This window comes from Liolophura sinensis, chromosome 1 (assembly GCF_032854445.1).
Source record: "Liolophura sinensis isolate JHLJ2023 chromosome 1, CUHK_Ljap_v2, whole genome shotgun sequence".
Taxonomy (NCBI): domain Eukaryota; kingdom Metazoa; phylum Mollusca; class Polyplacophora; order Chitonida; family Chitonidae; genus Liolophura; species Liolophura sinensis.
This window is the reverse complement of record NC_088295.1, coordinates 96,254,755-96,268,136: the sequence shown is the minus strand read 5'-3', so window position 1 is coordinate 96,268,136 and position 13,382 is coordinate 96,254,755. Positions and strand designations below refer to the sequence as shown.

Below are 13,382 nucleotides of genomic sequence, written 5' to 3'. Positions count from 1 at the left end.
GTTGACGAGTCACTGCTGACTGGAGAGTAGGACATTGTGGGGAACCAAGACCAGTACTGTGGTAGTTGACGAGTCACTGCCCAGTAAAGAGTAGGGCATTGTGGGGAAGCAAGACCAATACTGTGGTAGTTGACGAGTCACTGCTGACTGGAGAGTAGGACATTGTGGGGAAGCAAGACCAATACTGTGGTAGTTGACGAGTCGCTGCTGACTGGAGAGTAGGACATTGTGGGGAAACAAGACCAATACTGTGGTAGTTGACGAGTCGCTGCTGACTGGAGAGTAGGACATTGTGGGGAAACAAGACCAGTAATGTCGTAGTTGACGAGTCACTGCCCAGTAAAGAGAAGGACATTGTGGGGAAGCAAGACCAGTACTGTGGTAGTTGACGAGTCACTGCTGACTGGAGAGTAGGACATTGTGGGGAAACAAGACCAATACTGTGGTAGTTGACGAGTCACTGCTGACTGGAGAGTAGGACATTGTGGGGAAACAAGACCAATACTGTGGTAGTTGACGAGTCACTGCTGACTGTAGAGTGGGACATTGTGGGGGAAACAAGACCAGTACTGTGGTAGTTGACGAGTCACTGCCAGTAAAGAGTAGGGCATTGTGGGGAAGCAAGACCAATACTGTGGTAGTTGACGAGTCACTGCTGACTGGAGAGTAGGACATTGTGGGGAACCAAGACCAGTACTGTGGTAGTTGAGGAGTCACTGCCCAGTAAAGAGTAGGGCATTGTGGGGAAGCAAGACCAATACTGTGGTAGTTGACGAGTCACTGCTGACCAGAGAGTAGGACATTGTGGGGAAGCAAGACCAGCACCTCGTCAACTACCACAGTACTGGTCTTGTTTCCCCACAATGTCCTACTCTCCAGTCAGAAGTGACTCGTCAACTACCACAGTACTGTACTGGTCTTGCTTCCCCACATTATCCAAAAGAGCACTATGTAAATGTATTTGTTTAAATGGGCAAATTTGAAACTAATCACGGGGCAACTGGAAAAGGGTTTTAGGCATCGTCTCCCCCATCCTCCCTCCTTCCTCTTCCTGATAAGCCATGTCAGTGAAAAATTTCTTTTCTTTTTCAGACCACCTCAAAGAAGACTGGCTAGTGATGGATTTTTGTGTCTTTCATTCAGCATTCACTGTACCATTATTTTAGATAAGAATTTGCAACAGAGCAGATGTATGCCACGGCATTTGGATGTGTGATGGCCAGAGCATTTGGTTGTGTGACACCCAGAGCATTTGGTTGTATGACACCCAGAGCATTTGGTTGTATGACACCCAGAGCATCTGGGCACAACAGTTGGATGTGTGACAGCACCTGGGGATATATGCACATATCACATACCGTACATCAGCATGATACAAACCATTGTCATTGCCTTCAAGAGTGAGCGAGTGAGAGAGAGAGTGTTTAAGCTGAATGCCTGGAATTTTGTGACCCATGCACATAGTATGTTAGAGGTGATGAGCTGAACTGTCTTATATGCTACAATTCTGTGCACTTTTACCCATGTCTGTATCCAACATCACACTTTAAACATAACACCAATGTTTCACTGGAATTCCGCTATTTCTAGATGCTTTTATATAAACATGAGACCCACATTCACTCAGGTTTAATATAAGTGATTAACTAATGTTCGAAGTGCAATGAGGTTCATGTAGAAGACGCAGCAATATTATACTGTCAGCGTACATTGTCTGTGTATAGATGTTTGTATTATATGAACTTGTATAAATCAAATCTTGCTCATGCCGGACTCCACAGGGCACTTCAAAGGACTGTATCCTGCAGGGTTGTATCTTTACTGCAGCGTTGTAGTGAACGGTGGGGTATCTGAGGCACCATAAAGTCAGTCTTATTAGACATATATAGATTTGTCACATCATGCAGAACAGCATTTGTCTGGTTGTCCATTTACATTTGCACTAAGTGTGCGTGTGGCTACCTTTTGACCTGGCTTTATTTCATAACCTGATCCAGGAGCTGCTCACCAATTAATAGTTCAAGTCCAGCTCATGCTCTGACATGTTTTCTCCCACAGTAAGGCTGACGTCCTCTCCGGTTGTACATGGGAGGATCTGCAACCTGCAGATGGTCATGGATTTCCCTTGGGCTCTGACCTGTTTCCTCCCACCAAAATGCTGGCTTCCTCTCCAGTCGCACATGGGAAGATATGACAGCAACCTGCAGATGGTCATGGATTTCCCTTGGCTCTGACCTGTTTCCTCCCACCAAAATGCTGGCTTCCTCTCCAGTCGCACATGGGAAGATATGACAGCAACCTGCAGATGGTCATGGGTTTCCCCTGGGCTCTGTCTGGTTCCGCCCACCATAATGCTGGCTTCCTCTCTGGTCGTACATGGGAAGATATGACAGCAACCTGCGGATGGTCATGGGTTTCCCCTGGGCTCTGACTGGTTCCGCCCACCATAATGCTGGCTTCCTCTCTGGTCGTACATGGGAAGATATGACAGCAACCTGCAGATGGTCATGGATTTCCCCAGGGCTCTGACCTGTTTAGTCCCACCATTATGTTGATTTCTGTAGTACAAGTGAAACATTCTTAAGTACGGCGTAAAACACTAATGAAATAATAATTTAATAACCACTGCAGGTCTGGCCGGATCTATTCTCAGTTTTAGTAAGTGCATGCGTTTGTAAAAGTAGTATGAATGAGTCATAAGCTAGATTTTAGGTGCTGAACTACAACATTAGCAAGAAATGTTAGGTTACTGGGTTTTGGGAAGATAACTTTTTATTGCCATAGCTTTTTAGATTACCAACCATCTTTCAGAGATCTTGTCCAGACTGTGCCTTAACATGTTTTGTTTGGTTGTTCTCTGATCATATACATTATGTCCCTAAACAAATAGTGGACGCAAACATACGTACGCTCAAGTGACAAACCCTCCCTCACAATTATATGGCTCAAGAATTCCCTTATACCTAGAAATCTAAAAAAATAAAAATAGAAAAATAGCCACTAAATACAAAATAGTATGATTGTTTCGTCTCAATAATAAGGGAACAGCTAAAGGAAGAAAACATGAAACTAGTAATGGTAAATAAATGTATAGCAAAAGAACAGGAAGGTTTATTCATTATTCACAAATGCTTGCTTATACACTGTGTGAATAAACCACTGAGGCTTGGTTCATCTGATGTATCTGCAATGTTTTCACCCAGGACTGACACACATAGGCCTTATGACATATAGGTGGCGTATCATTGAGCAAGATGTAATCTAAAGCCAGTTAAGTAAATGAGCAAAATCATAAAAATTCACTTACAGAATAGTGTAGTAGAAATGATCACTGTGCCAAACTTCACAGTCTATGGCTACACTTTATCACGGAATTGGATGGACTTTGCCTGGGACCATCAGGTAGCATACGATTTGAGATTGCTGGTTCACCACTCTTATAAAATGTTTGTTTATTGGTACAGAATATATCAGTGCCTACATTCAAAGTCACCTGTCAAAACACTACTGTGTAACAAGTCAACTCCACATACACCATACCATGTCCAGAAAACAGTCCTAAGTGTCTTGTAAGCTATTCATATTTCTATTCATATACATATATTGTCAAATAGTTGCAACACAGCACTGCCTCCTCACCAGACAGTGTATATATGCTGACATTAGTATTATGTTATCAAACTCATAGGTCTTGTCCTTTACACACTGGTAGAACAATTAACTGGCTATGTCAACTCACCTCTGACCAGCTGAATAGACTGGAGCTATGCTCTTGGCTTCACTCTGGAAGACAAAGTGAGTGTGTGTAATTTGTTGTGATTTAAATTTGCCTTTAAGTAAATTCAGATTCAAGTGAATTAAACTTAAATATTTAGCCTATGTTTGTCTTAAGTCAAGTCTTAGTGTTCTAATTAATATACTCAATTTGTGGGAAATTCTCTGTATTGGGAGTAGTTTGCAGTTCTTTACACTAGATATACAGGTTGCAAACATGGAAAGACATTTTTATGAAGTATAAAATGTCAAATGTATCAGTCCAATATTAAATGCTGTACTATAACTGTTGGTGGTTTTGTTACCAGTTTAATGGTAGAAAACTTTTTGTAGGCAAGCTAGAATTCTAGTGGTCTGTACACCCCATATGTGGTCAGACATGAATTGTCTGCATATAGGCAGGCTAGAATTCTATTGGTCTGTAAACCCTTTATTTATGCAGGCTAGAATTCTAGTGATCTGTACATCCTGTATGTACACAGACTAGAATTGTTTGTATGTGGGCAGGCTAGAATTATCTGTATGCAGCTGCAGGTAGGCTAGAATTTTAGTGGCCTGTACACCCTGTATGTAGGCAGGCCAGAATTATCTGGGTGTAGGTAGGCTAGAATTTTGGTGGCCTGTACACCCTGTATGTAGGCAGGCCAGAATTGTCTGCATGTAGGCAGGCTAGAATTCTAGTGGTATGTAGACCCTATGTGTGCTCTGGCCTGTGCACAGATCTCAATGCCCTATGTGCCCCGTGTGTGCAAGGCGTACATGGGAAGGTCTGGCAGCAATCTGTGGACGGTTGTGGGTCTCTTTTGGCACTGCCATGTTTCCTCCAACTATAATGCTGGCCGCCAACGTATAAGTGAAATGTGAATTTTACACATAGCAAGGTTATATTGCTACAAACCATTTAAAACAACTTTTCAGATTTGGATTTCACTTATAAATACCGTTGTTCTAAGGGTTTTATGGAGCCTGCTGTCAGGGGCAGGCTACTCTTCACTCAGGTTACTGTCATGATATTTCAGTTGCATGTAAATGTTTTGAGAATCTTGTGGGCAGTAAGAGATTTTCCAGCATAAAAAGCTGTGGTTTAGAGTTTGAAAAACTTCATGAAATTGGAGTACACTATCAAGATGGTTCATAACCACAGAGTTCGAACATTAAAAAGCATGTACTATCTTTAAACAATCTGACGAGCGTTACTAGATTTCTTAATATTTTTTTTTTCACTTTAAAAGAGGCAATAGTCTCGCTTGAGATTTTTGGCAAAAATTGATAGTCTAAAATATGGAAAATTTTTTAAGGTTTGCTCTGTCTACAAATTGAAGCCCAAGTGAAGAGGGATGAGACCACACACTGTGCTGAATAGGTCTGTGCAGAGAGGACTACCAGCTCCTTACTGGGAATTGATTATCGTGAGAGTTGTGATAAGTACAACTGCATCACTTGCAGTGAACATTTTTGTCCACCCATGCTTTATATAGATTCCTAACTTGTGTAGTGTGACGAGAGTTTCCTCCCTTGGTCCATGGTCACCATCCTTCTCGCAGCTGATCAACTGATTTCACACCATCAGCTCATTTAATTATATTTATGCCGTATTCAAGAATATTTCACTTTTATGACGAAGGCCAACATTCTAGTGAAAAGAAACTGGATAGAGCCTGGGGGAAACCCAAGATCATCCCCTGCTGGCAAACCTTCTCGCGTATGAGCTGAGAGGAAGCCAGCATGTGCTGGGCTTGAAATCATAGCAACCGCATAGGGGAGAGGCTCCTCCGTCATTGTGTTAGTCACACTTGCCACTAAACCCTTGTATCATCAATATTCTACAGGCATTTCCTCACAAGTGGCCATTCAGTGATTTGCACTGACCACTTGGTACCTGTTACATGCACTTATTTTGCATTTGAGACTCCACCCAGCTAGGCATTTTACCAAACAAACCACACTCTGCTCATTTGGCACTTCGTCTGCAGTTATTTGATTGGTGTTTTACGCCATACTTAAGAATATTACCCTTACATGACAGCGGCCAGCATTATGGTGGAAGGAAACTAGGCAGAGCCCAGGGGAAACCCACTGCCATCTGCTTTTTGCTGGCAGACCTTCCCACATGCAGCCTGAGAGGAAGCCACCATGAACTGAGCTCACAGCAGCCGCATTGATAGGAGGCTCTTGGGTTATTACACCATGTTGACAAGCTACTCGTGAATATTCACCTACATGATGCTGGCCAGCATTATGGTGGGAGGAAACCCACGACCATTGCTACAGACCTTCCCACATAGGGGAGGAAGACCGGAAAAACTCACAGCGACTGCATTGGTCAGAGGATCCTGGGTCATAGTGCCACGCTGGCATGCTAACCACCTCAGCCACAGAGACCTCCTGCAGTTAGATGTGCTGCTGGACTGACTGCAGTCTCTAATACCCCAAAAATGACCACGAATTTGATCCCTGACTAACTTGCTCATTTCTTCCGGATTCTGAAAATTATACTGATTTTAGGAAGGTGTTTCGGGATTTGCTTTGAGCATGGGATGATATTTTTGGTGTTGACACTCATAATTTTCCAACAGAATAATATTTTGTGGGTGAAATTCTAGGCCATTTAGGGTAAGTATCTATGTTCAACACATGAAAAAAAAAAAAGGCAATATAATCTATCATTGCTTTGTTTTAATAACAGCATTCCCCTCAAAATCAGCCTTTGACAATTTTCACTGCTCTGTACAATTATCTACAACTTGACAATATTGCTGAATGATGGTTAAGAGACTAGTAATAGAGGTGCTGCTGTGTGAGATACTGCTAAGGAAGCCTAGCTATTGTCTGTCAATTCTTCATGAACTCCCCACTAATGCTGATTTCTGCAAGTGTTAGAATTTCCATTAGGTCAGCCACACAACACTGAATCCTTGCAGGGACTACTGTATTGTGATACAATCACAAAACCGGCAGAAACTGGTGATGTGTGGATTGTTTGTAGCCGCTCTTCCATCACCACAGGCACACAAACTGGTGACGTGTGCATTTTGTTGCCGTTTATACATCACCACAAACCGGCAGAAACTGGTGATGTGTGTGTTGTTTGTAGCCACTTATTCATCATCACAAACCGGCAGAAACTGGTGATGTGTGTGTTGTTTGTAGCCCTTTATTCATCATCACAAACCGGCAGAAACTGGTGATGTTTGTATTGTTTGTAGCCGTTTATTCATTACCACCAACAGGCACAAACTGGTGATGTGTGTATTGTTTGTAGCCGTTTATTCATCACCACAAACCGGCAGAAACTGGTGATGTGTGTGTTGTTTGTAGCCGTTTATTCATCACCACAAACCGGCAGAAACTGGTGATGTGTGTGTTGTTTGTAGCCGTTTATTCATTACCACCAACCGGCAGAAACTGGTGATGTGTGTATTGTTTGTAGCCGTTTATTCATTACCACCAACAGGCACAAACTGGCGATGTGTGTGTTGTTTGTAGCCATTTATACATCACCACAAACCGGCAGAAACTGGTGATGTGTGTATTGTTTGTAGCCGTTTATTCATCATCACAAACCGGCAGAAACTGGTGATGTGTGTATTGTTTGTAGCCGTTTATTCATTACCACCAACAGGCACAAACTGGTGATGTGTGTGTTGAACGATGTCAGTGGACATTCACAAGATCTTACTGAAAATATATCACACCTTGAAAAATTCAAATTTCCCAGGCGACTTCGAAGAAATGTGCCAAAGTTATACATGTACAAGCTTAAAACAATGTAAAATTACCATAGTTCAACTTTCAAGTACTAGTACAAAGTAGTACATCAAACAATTTTATATATATGTTCTGTATTTGAGACCGCCTTGGTTCTCAATATGAAGGTGTTTCCAGACCTGGTGAAGTCACTGAAATTTCCAGGAATTTCAAGGTTTTCCAGACCTTGTGCATACACTGATTACACAATGCATAATAAACACAACCTGAAATTTGATGGCAAACTTCCATTTTAAGGATGCCAGTAGACTCTCTTTCCGTCCAGCATAAGTTTTTTTTTTTTTTTAGCTGTGTATGTGTTTGGAGAGAGAAGGCTATAACTTGTGTACTGCGGCTTATAGCTGACATAAGCGAGAGTTACAGACTTCTAGTTGGACATTGGTTACTTCTACTTTAAAAGTTTCTGTAGACTTAAACTTACATCAAGGTGAAGCACACTTCCCATATTCATCATGATGCAGCAAACACGAAAAAGAAACAGTGACTGCTGATAAAGTTGATGTTATATTAAACCTGCTCACTACCTACAGGCTCTCCGCACAAGTCTTATTCAATAGGGTGCATTATAATCAAAACATTGACAAGCTGTTGCATTTGAGACAATGAAGGAAAGTATTCTACCTGAATGTGCTAGAAGTACAAATTAATATACAGATATAGAACTTTCCTTACAGAGAACTTTCCCTCACACAGCAGCAGTAAAAATTTCAAAGCAAAGCAATTCTTCATAACCGGCTATCGGAAAATCACAAGAAAAACAGAGGATAAAACATTTATCTTTAAAATAAAACACTGTCAGGATTAAAAATTTTACTGCTTAAAATGTACATCCTTTATACCTGTTTATATAAAATATGTATACTCCAACAGAAAATTAAGACTGAAGTGTGATAAATAATAAAACTGACAAATACATCAAAATGAAAAAAAAAAAAAATGGACAGTCCAGAAATAATAATCGTAGCAATCAATTTACGAAGTTCTCTCAGGAAGAATTTATCATTCAGCAATAGTGTTTTAACACATCTTCTTAGAAAAATCTTATCTTCATAGTTCAACAACATTATCTAAAATCTTGGTCATTTTCAAGTTTAATAAATAAGTGACAATAACATGTTCCTTGTGTATTATACAGTTAAAAGTTTGTCCTTTCAGTTCTGATCCGCCTTAGTCAATGGTGACATTACCTGCCCAGCTGTGGCCGCTTTCCTCTCTCTGCCAGACAGCATCTGTAACCACACCATGCTGTTCAGACCTGTACAAACCTTGCACAGCTACTCCAGACTTGTGATGCCTGTCAGAAACACTGCAAGACATGTATACTATGGTGTTTGGCAGTCACTTCATATATCGGCTAAACACATGCCACCTTGATATTACAGTGGCCTTGGAATTTGATAATGTCCCCATTTTGAACACACACTCACACGCACACATTAAAATCTCTTTGTATCTACACTATGTACACCTCTGGGGCTGCTGATCTGGGAGACTCCTGCTGTGACACAGAAGGCTACTGCAAGGGCCCCACTCTCTGTCCTGACTAGCTTTTTTGAGATAAGAATCATGCTGTAGGAAATGTAACCATCTAGACAGCCCAGCCGAGTGTGTCCACAAGATGAGAAGGCCAATAAGGTCCCCGTACACAAACTTACACGCACGGACAAGTGAACAGGATTGCCAAAATAGCCGTCATGTCTATTTACAATGATCAAATGTTCCTGTACAGATTAAGTCCTAATGAATATCCAGGACCCACCTTTTGGCAATTCAGTACACTGTAGCATAAACGTTTTATATCCTAATTTTATAATTGCTTGTCATAACTGCAACCAATGCCTCTGTAGTGGGGAGTGCCCTGCTCACAATCATTGAAAACTTGTAAATCATGATTAGCAGCTAGTCTACAGAAAAGGCTGGCTTGGCAGAAATAAAATTAATTTCACCACCATAACACCAAGCCCTTCCATGCAAAACCGGGATATTCTGTTTGAATAATTATGAGATCATGTGTTTTTTAATTCATGACTTTGAGTCTGCCCGTTTATTTGAACAAGGCTTTTCTTCTCTTGATCTTCCAACAGAATTGACACACATCTGCAATCCAGTCCTGAGTTAGACTAGTGCCTAACTGCAGCAACATCCATCCTCAACAACCGCAGATAGATTGCTACAACAACAGTATCGAGCACTAGCATATCACACATGGCTTCTCCCTTCTTGGTATTTATTGCAGGGTGCAGTGTCTTGTGTTTGTTTTTGACTACACACCACAAGAACAAATACACAGCATCTGCCAGCATATTTACCACACATTTCTACATCACAGTGACACCAATTGAAAGCCTTCTCTCCTAAAGTTGGCCAGTTTGTGTCAATGACTGGCAACTGGGCTTTGCTGTACACAGACCCCGACCATAGGAGAGTCGTCCCCTCGCTCAGCAGTTGTTCTTGAGCGCTGACTACTCGTCTCACTGAGACTTAAGTTAGCATTGTTTGAGGTTAAGCTGAATGGAAAGCCTGGTGCTGACCAGGCGTTGTGCTGATATTGACCAAACTGAGCAGCTGGATAGCCAGCCAGCTGCATGTTAACAGTGCCCGCCAGCTGGGGAGGGTCCATGTTTGAATGTAAGTGAGTTGAGCCAAGACTCACATGGGGCTGGGGTCCCACCACTTCCACTGACATTGCAGAGGAAGACGCAGACGTATTATGGACTTGAGGAGTCATGAAGGCAAGGCTGGGATCAGAGCCAGGCGTTCCACCACTCAGGGGCAGGCTCTGAGAGCTGCCATGCATGCTGGTATGAGCCAGATGGCTGGAAGTGACCTGTGACGATGACGACAATGGCGAGTGATGAAGTTGTGACTGCTGAGAATGGTGTTGACGATGATGATGCGAGGAATGTGAGTGTGTTCCATGCGAGCCATTACTGTGGCGGCCCTGCACATGCTGTACGTCTGAATTCCACTGATAAACTTGCTGCAGAGGGTGATGTCCGCGAGGCAGCTGCTGCTGCTGCTGGGAGCCTGGGCTCTCGCACTCCATAGTCGTGTACTGCACTCCATGCCCCTGGTGAGCTGAATGCGAGTGCACATGGAGCTGCGAGTGGTGCTGGTGTGTTGGGTCGGACCGTGCGCGACCACTGCCCTGAGAACTTACTGAAAAGATATGTAAGCAACCATCAGTAAACCCCAAATGCAAACTGTCCTGTTCAGAACACTGAGAAGCAAAGCCAACATTTACTATCTACACCACAGATATCGCAATTTTTAACATTACTAGTAACTTGACAAGATCTGAGAAAATTACGTAACAGAAGTCGGTAAAGTTACCTTAAGTAGTCAACACTATTCCCCAATTACTTAAATTCTGACAGAACACTTGACTTAATACAATGAGCAAAGGAAGCACACAACAGCAGAACAGACAAACAGAGACATGTTACTGAGTGAGCAGTGAGCCAAGTCATATAGTAGGAGGGTCTGAAAGAATTTGTGTGTACATGTCTGAAAGAGGTTTACAAGTAAATGGAGTAATAGAACTAGAGGCAGACCTAGGGCTGTTGTAACACACTTGTTTGGCCAGTCCCTGTAATCCTCTCACCCAGTGGAAATGACCATTTCAAACTGACCCCTGACGCGGTCTATTTCAAATAGCTTCACTGCCTTCCCTACAATGTAAGCGAGGCCCAAATTGCACTAGAACTCAGTGAGGTTTGACAGGCAAGATAAAGAGGTGACAACTAGAGATGAGTAGATGGGTCAATTACAATGTCTGCCAAGAAACAAGCCGACATCCTAAATCACCTACATGTACACGGACACAACATTTCTCTGTATGACTGAGGAAAGTTTGAGCTAAAGGGCTGACAAGGCCATGGATTACATAAAAGTGTACTGAAGTAAAGAAAACCATGGGCTGCAGCAGGGGATGACATTACTACATGTACATCATGATTGAGGTTAGATTTCCCATTTACAAAGTGTATGAAGTATGAAGATAGCTCACTGTCACACCTGTGGGGCTGGACACACTATTCTGCTCCATTGCAGGACTTGTAGACGTACTGTTGGATGTGTTCGTAGACTCATCTGTCGTCTTTTTGAAGAAGTTATGCTGCAACGCATAGTAAGGTGTGATGCGAGTCTTTGGATCAAAGTCTAACATTCGCAATATCAAGTCTTTAAATTTGAGATAATCTGCGACTGTGTGCCCAGTCTCTCCTGCCCTTCTCCCTCCAGGGCCTCCATTCTCTGCCCCAATCACATCATGTAATTTTCTTGAGCCTGGGGACTTGTACTGAAGTTAGAAAGGTGTACAAAAATACATTACCACTCAGTACTGACTGACAGCAAGGCATGGGAGATTCTTAACACAACAAACACTCTATAACACTCTGTAATTCTTGAGGAGATCATGTTAAGTGGGACAACATATAATTAGTGATTATGTAGGAAGCACAGCCTCTGACAGCAGGAGCTGTAGTCATTAACTATTTAGTAGTATTAGCCTTTTCTGCCCCAAGTTTAAATGCATATTTTGTTCAACTGGCACACTGATATCCATCTGTATTTGATCCAGCTCGTGATATCCAACATAATCTTTGATTAAGCTAGTGATATCCAACATTATCTACCTTGACATACAGAGCCATATTAACACTTCCAAGCCCTAAACTTTCCTTCATAAATATGCATGATTCATGGTCCAATCAAATTCCACATTAGCTATTGACAGGAGTTTAAAACAACATGGGATGTGGCTGTAGTGAGAAGTATGTGGTGTATGGACTTATTTATTTCACACCAGTTAGACGTTAACTAAGAGTCCTAATTATGAATGCACTAGACTTACTTTTTTCCCATCTTTTGACTTTTTACAGAGATATTCCATCTGGTAATTGATTCAAAGAGTTTTCAAGGAGTTTTTTATCATTTTCAAGGCCAGTTTAAACATACCATGGTGCACATTGTGGACTATATTTTAAGTCTGAATTATAGATGCTTTAATTTGCATGCATGTATATTGAATAGTATGCTTGCTTTTGCAAGAAATATCTGCCCTTGACCTCTGTAATGGGACACATTCTTTGATACGGCCTTGGCTCAGTAAAAAAAAATGAACGCCACGTATCATTATGCAGGGCTTCCTCTGGGTCAGTTTTTTTTTTTTAGCCAGTCACTATAGCCACTCTTCAGATTTTGTAGTTAATACTTTTTCTTTAGTGATGCTTCCTTAGCAGCCATGACTCTTGTAGGTCTCCTCCTGTAATTCGTTTTTATCTGCCTTGGCGTAGCTGCTAGAATCTGTTTGGTCTCTTCCAGCTATCTCTGGAGTTTATCAAATGTTACCTTTAGAACAATTGCCTTCAAAATAATGGACCAATGCTTGGCAGCATGTTTTTGTTTCTAGAGAAAAGAAAATCAATCCTTTTTTTCAACCTATCTGTAAGATCCTAGTAAAATGTAATTTCATCTATTAGAAAAATTTGTTCCGAAATTATTTTTGTAAATTCAGTTTATTTAAATGCAACATTATGATCAGTACTTTGGCGTGATACAGTCTGACGGAAGAAAACCAGACTGTGTACACATTTACGTAACGGCACATATTCTGAAACATTTAATTTACTTCAGATCCCAAAAAATAGTTAATTAAGAGGAAAAGTTTAAATTTTTCATTTGAGGTAACTTCATTTACAGGTGTAACTCTACCTTGATTTACTTCCCTTGATAATTTTTTTTTTTTTTACAATTGGCGATGAAAGGCATTCCCCAAAATGCCATGATTCTCATTCATTCTTTAACAAAAATAATTTCAAGCGTTATTTAATGTAAGT

At 41.5% G+C, this 13,382-nt stretch overlaps 1 protein-coding gene across 9 annotated transcripts in view; it reads right to left on the bottom strand.

The window, feature by feature from the left end:
* Nucleotides 1-6,407: 6,407 nt before the first annotated feature.
* The window catches only part of LOC135462200 (dual specificity tyrosine-phosphorylation-regulated kinase 1A-like), a 52,738-nt gene continuing 45,763 nt past the window's right edge, over nucleotides 6,408-13,382 (bottom strand). For 3 of the 9 annotated variants that reach the window (XM_064739605.1, XM_064739603.1, XM_064739604.1), the window contains exons 8-9: nucleotides 11,560-11,842; nucleotides 6,410-10,701 (exon numbers count right to left, since the gene is read on the bottom strand). In XM_064739605.1, coding sequence (XP_064595675.1) covers nucleotides 9,917-10,701; nucleotides 11,560-11,842 — 1,068 coding nt within the window. In that variant the 3' untranslated portion in view covers nucleotides 6,410-9,916. Of the gene's footprint in view, nucleotides 10,702-11,096; nucleotides 11,214-11,551; nucleotides 11,843-13,382 lie in introns of all 9 variants that reach the window. The other 6 variants (XM_064739606.1, XM_064739607.1, XM_064739608.1 and 3 more) reach the window with 5 other exon arrangements.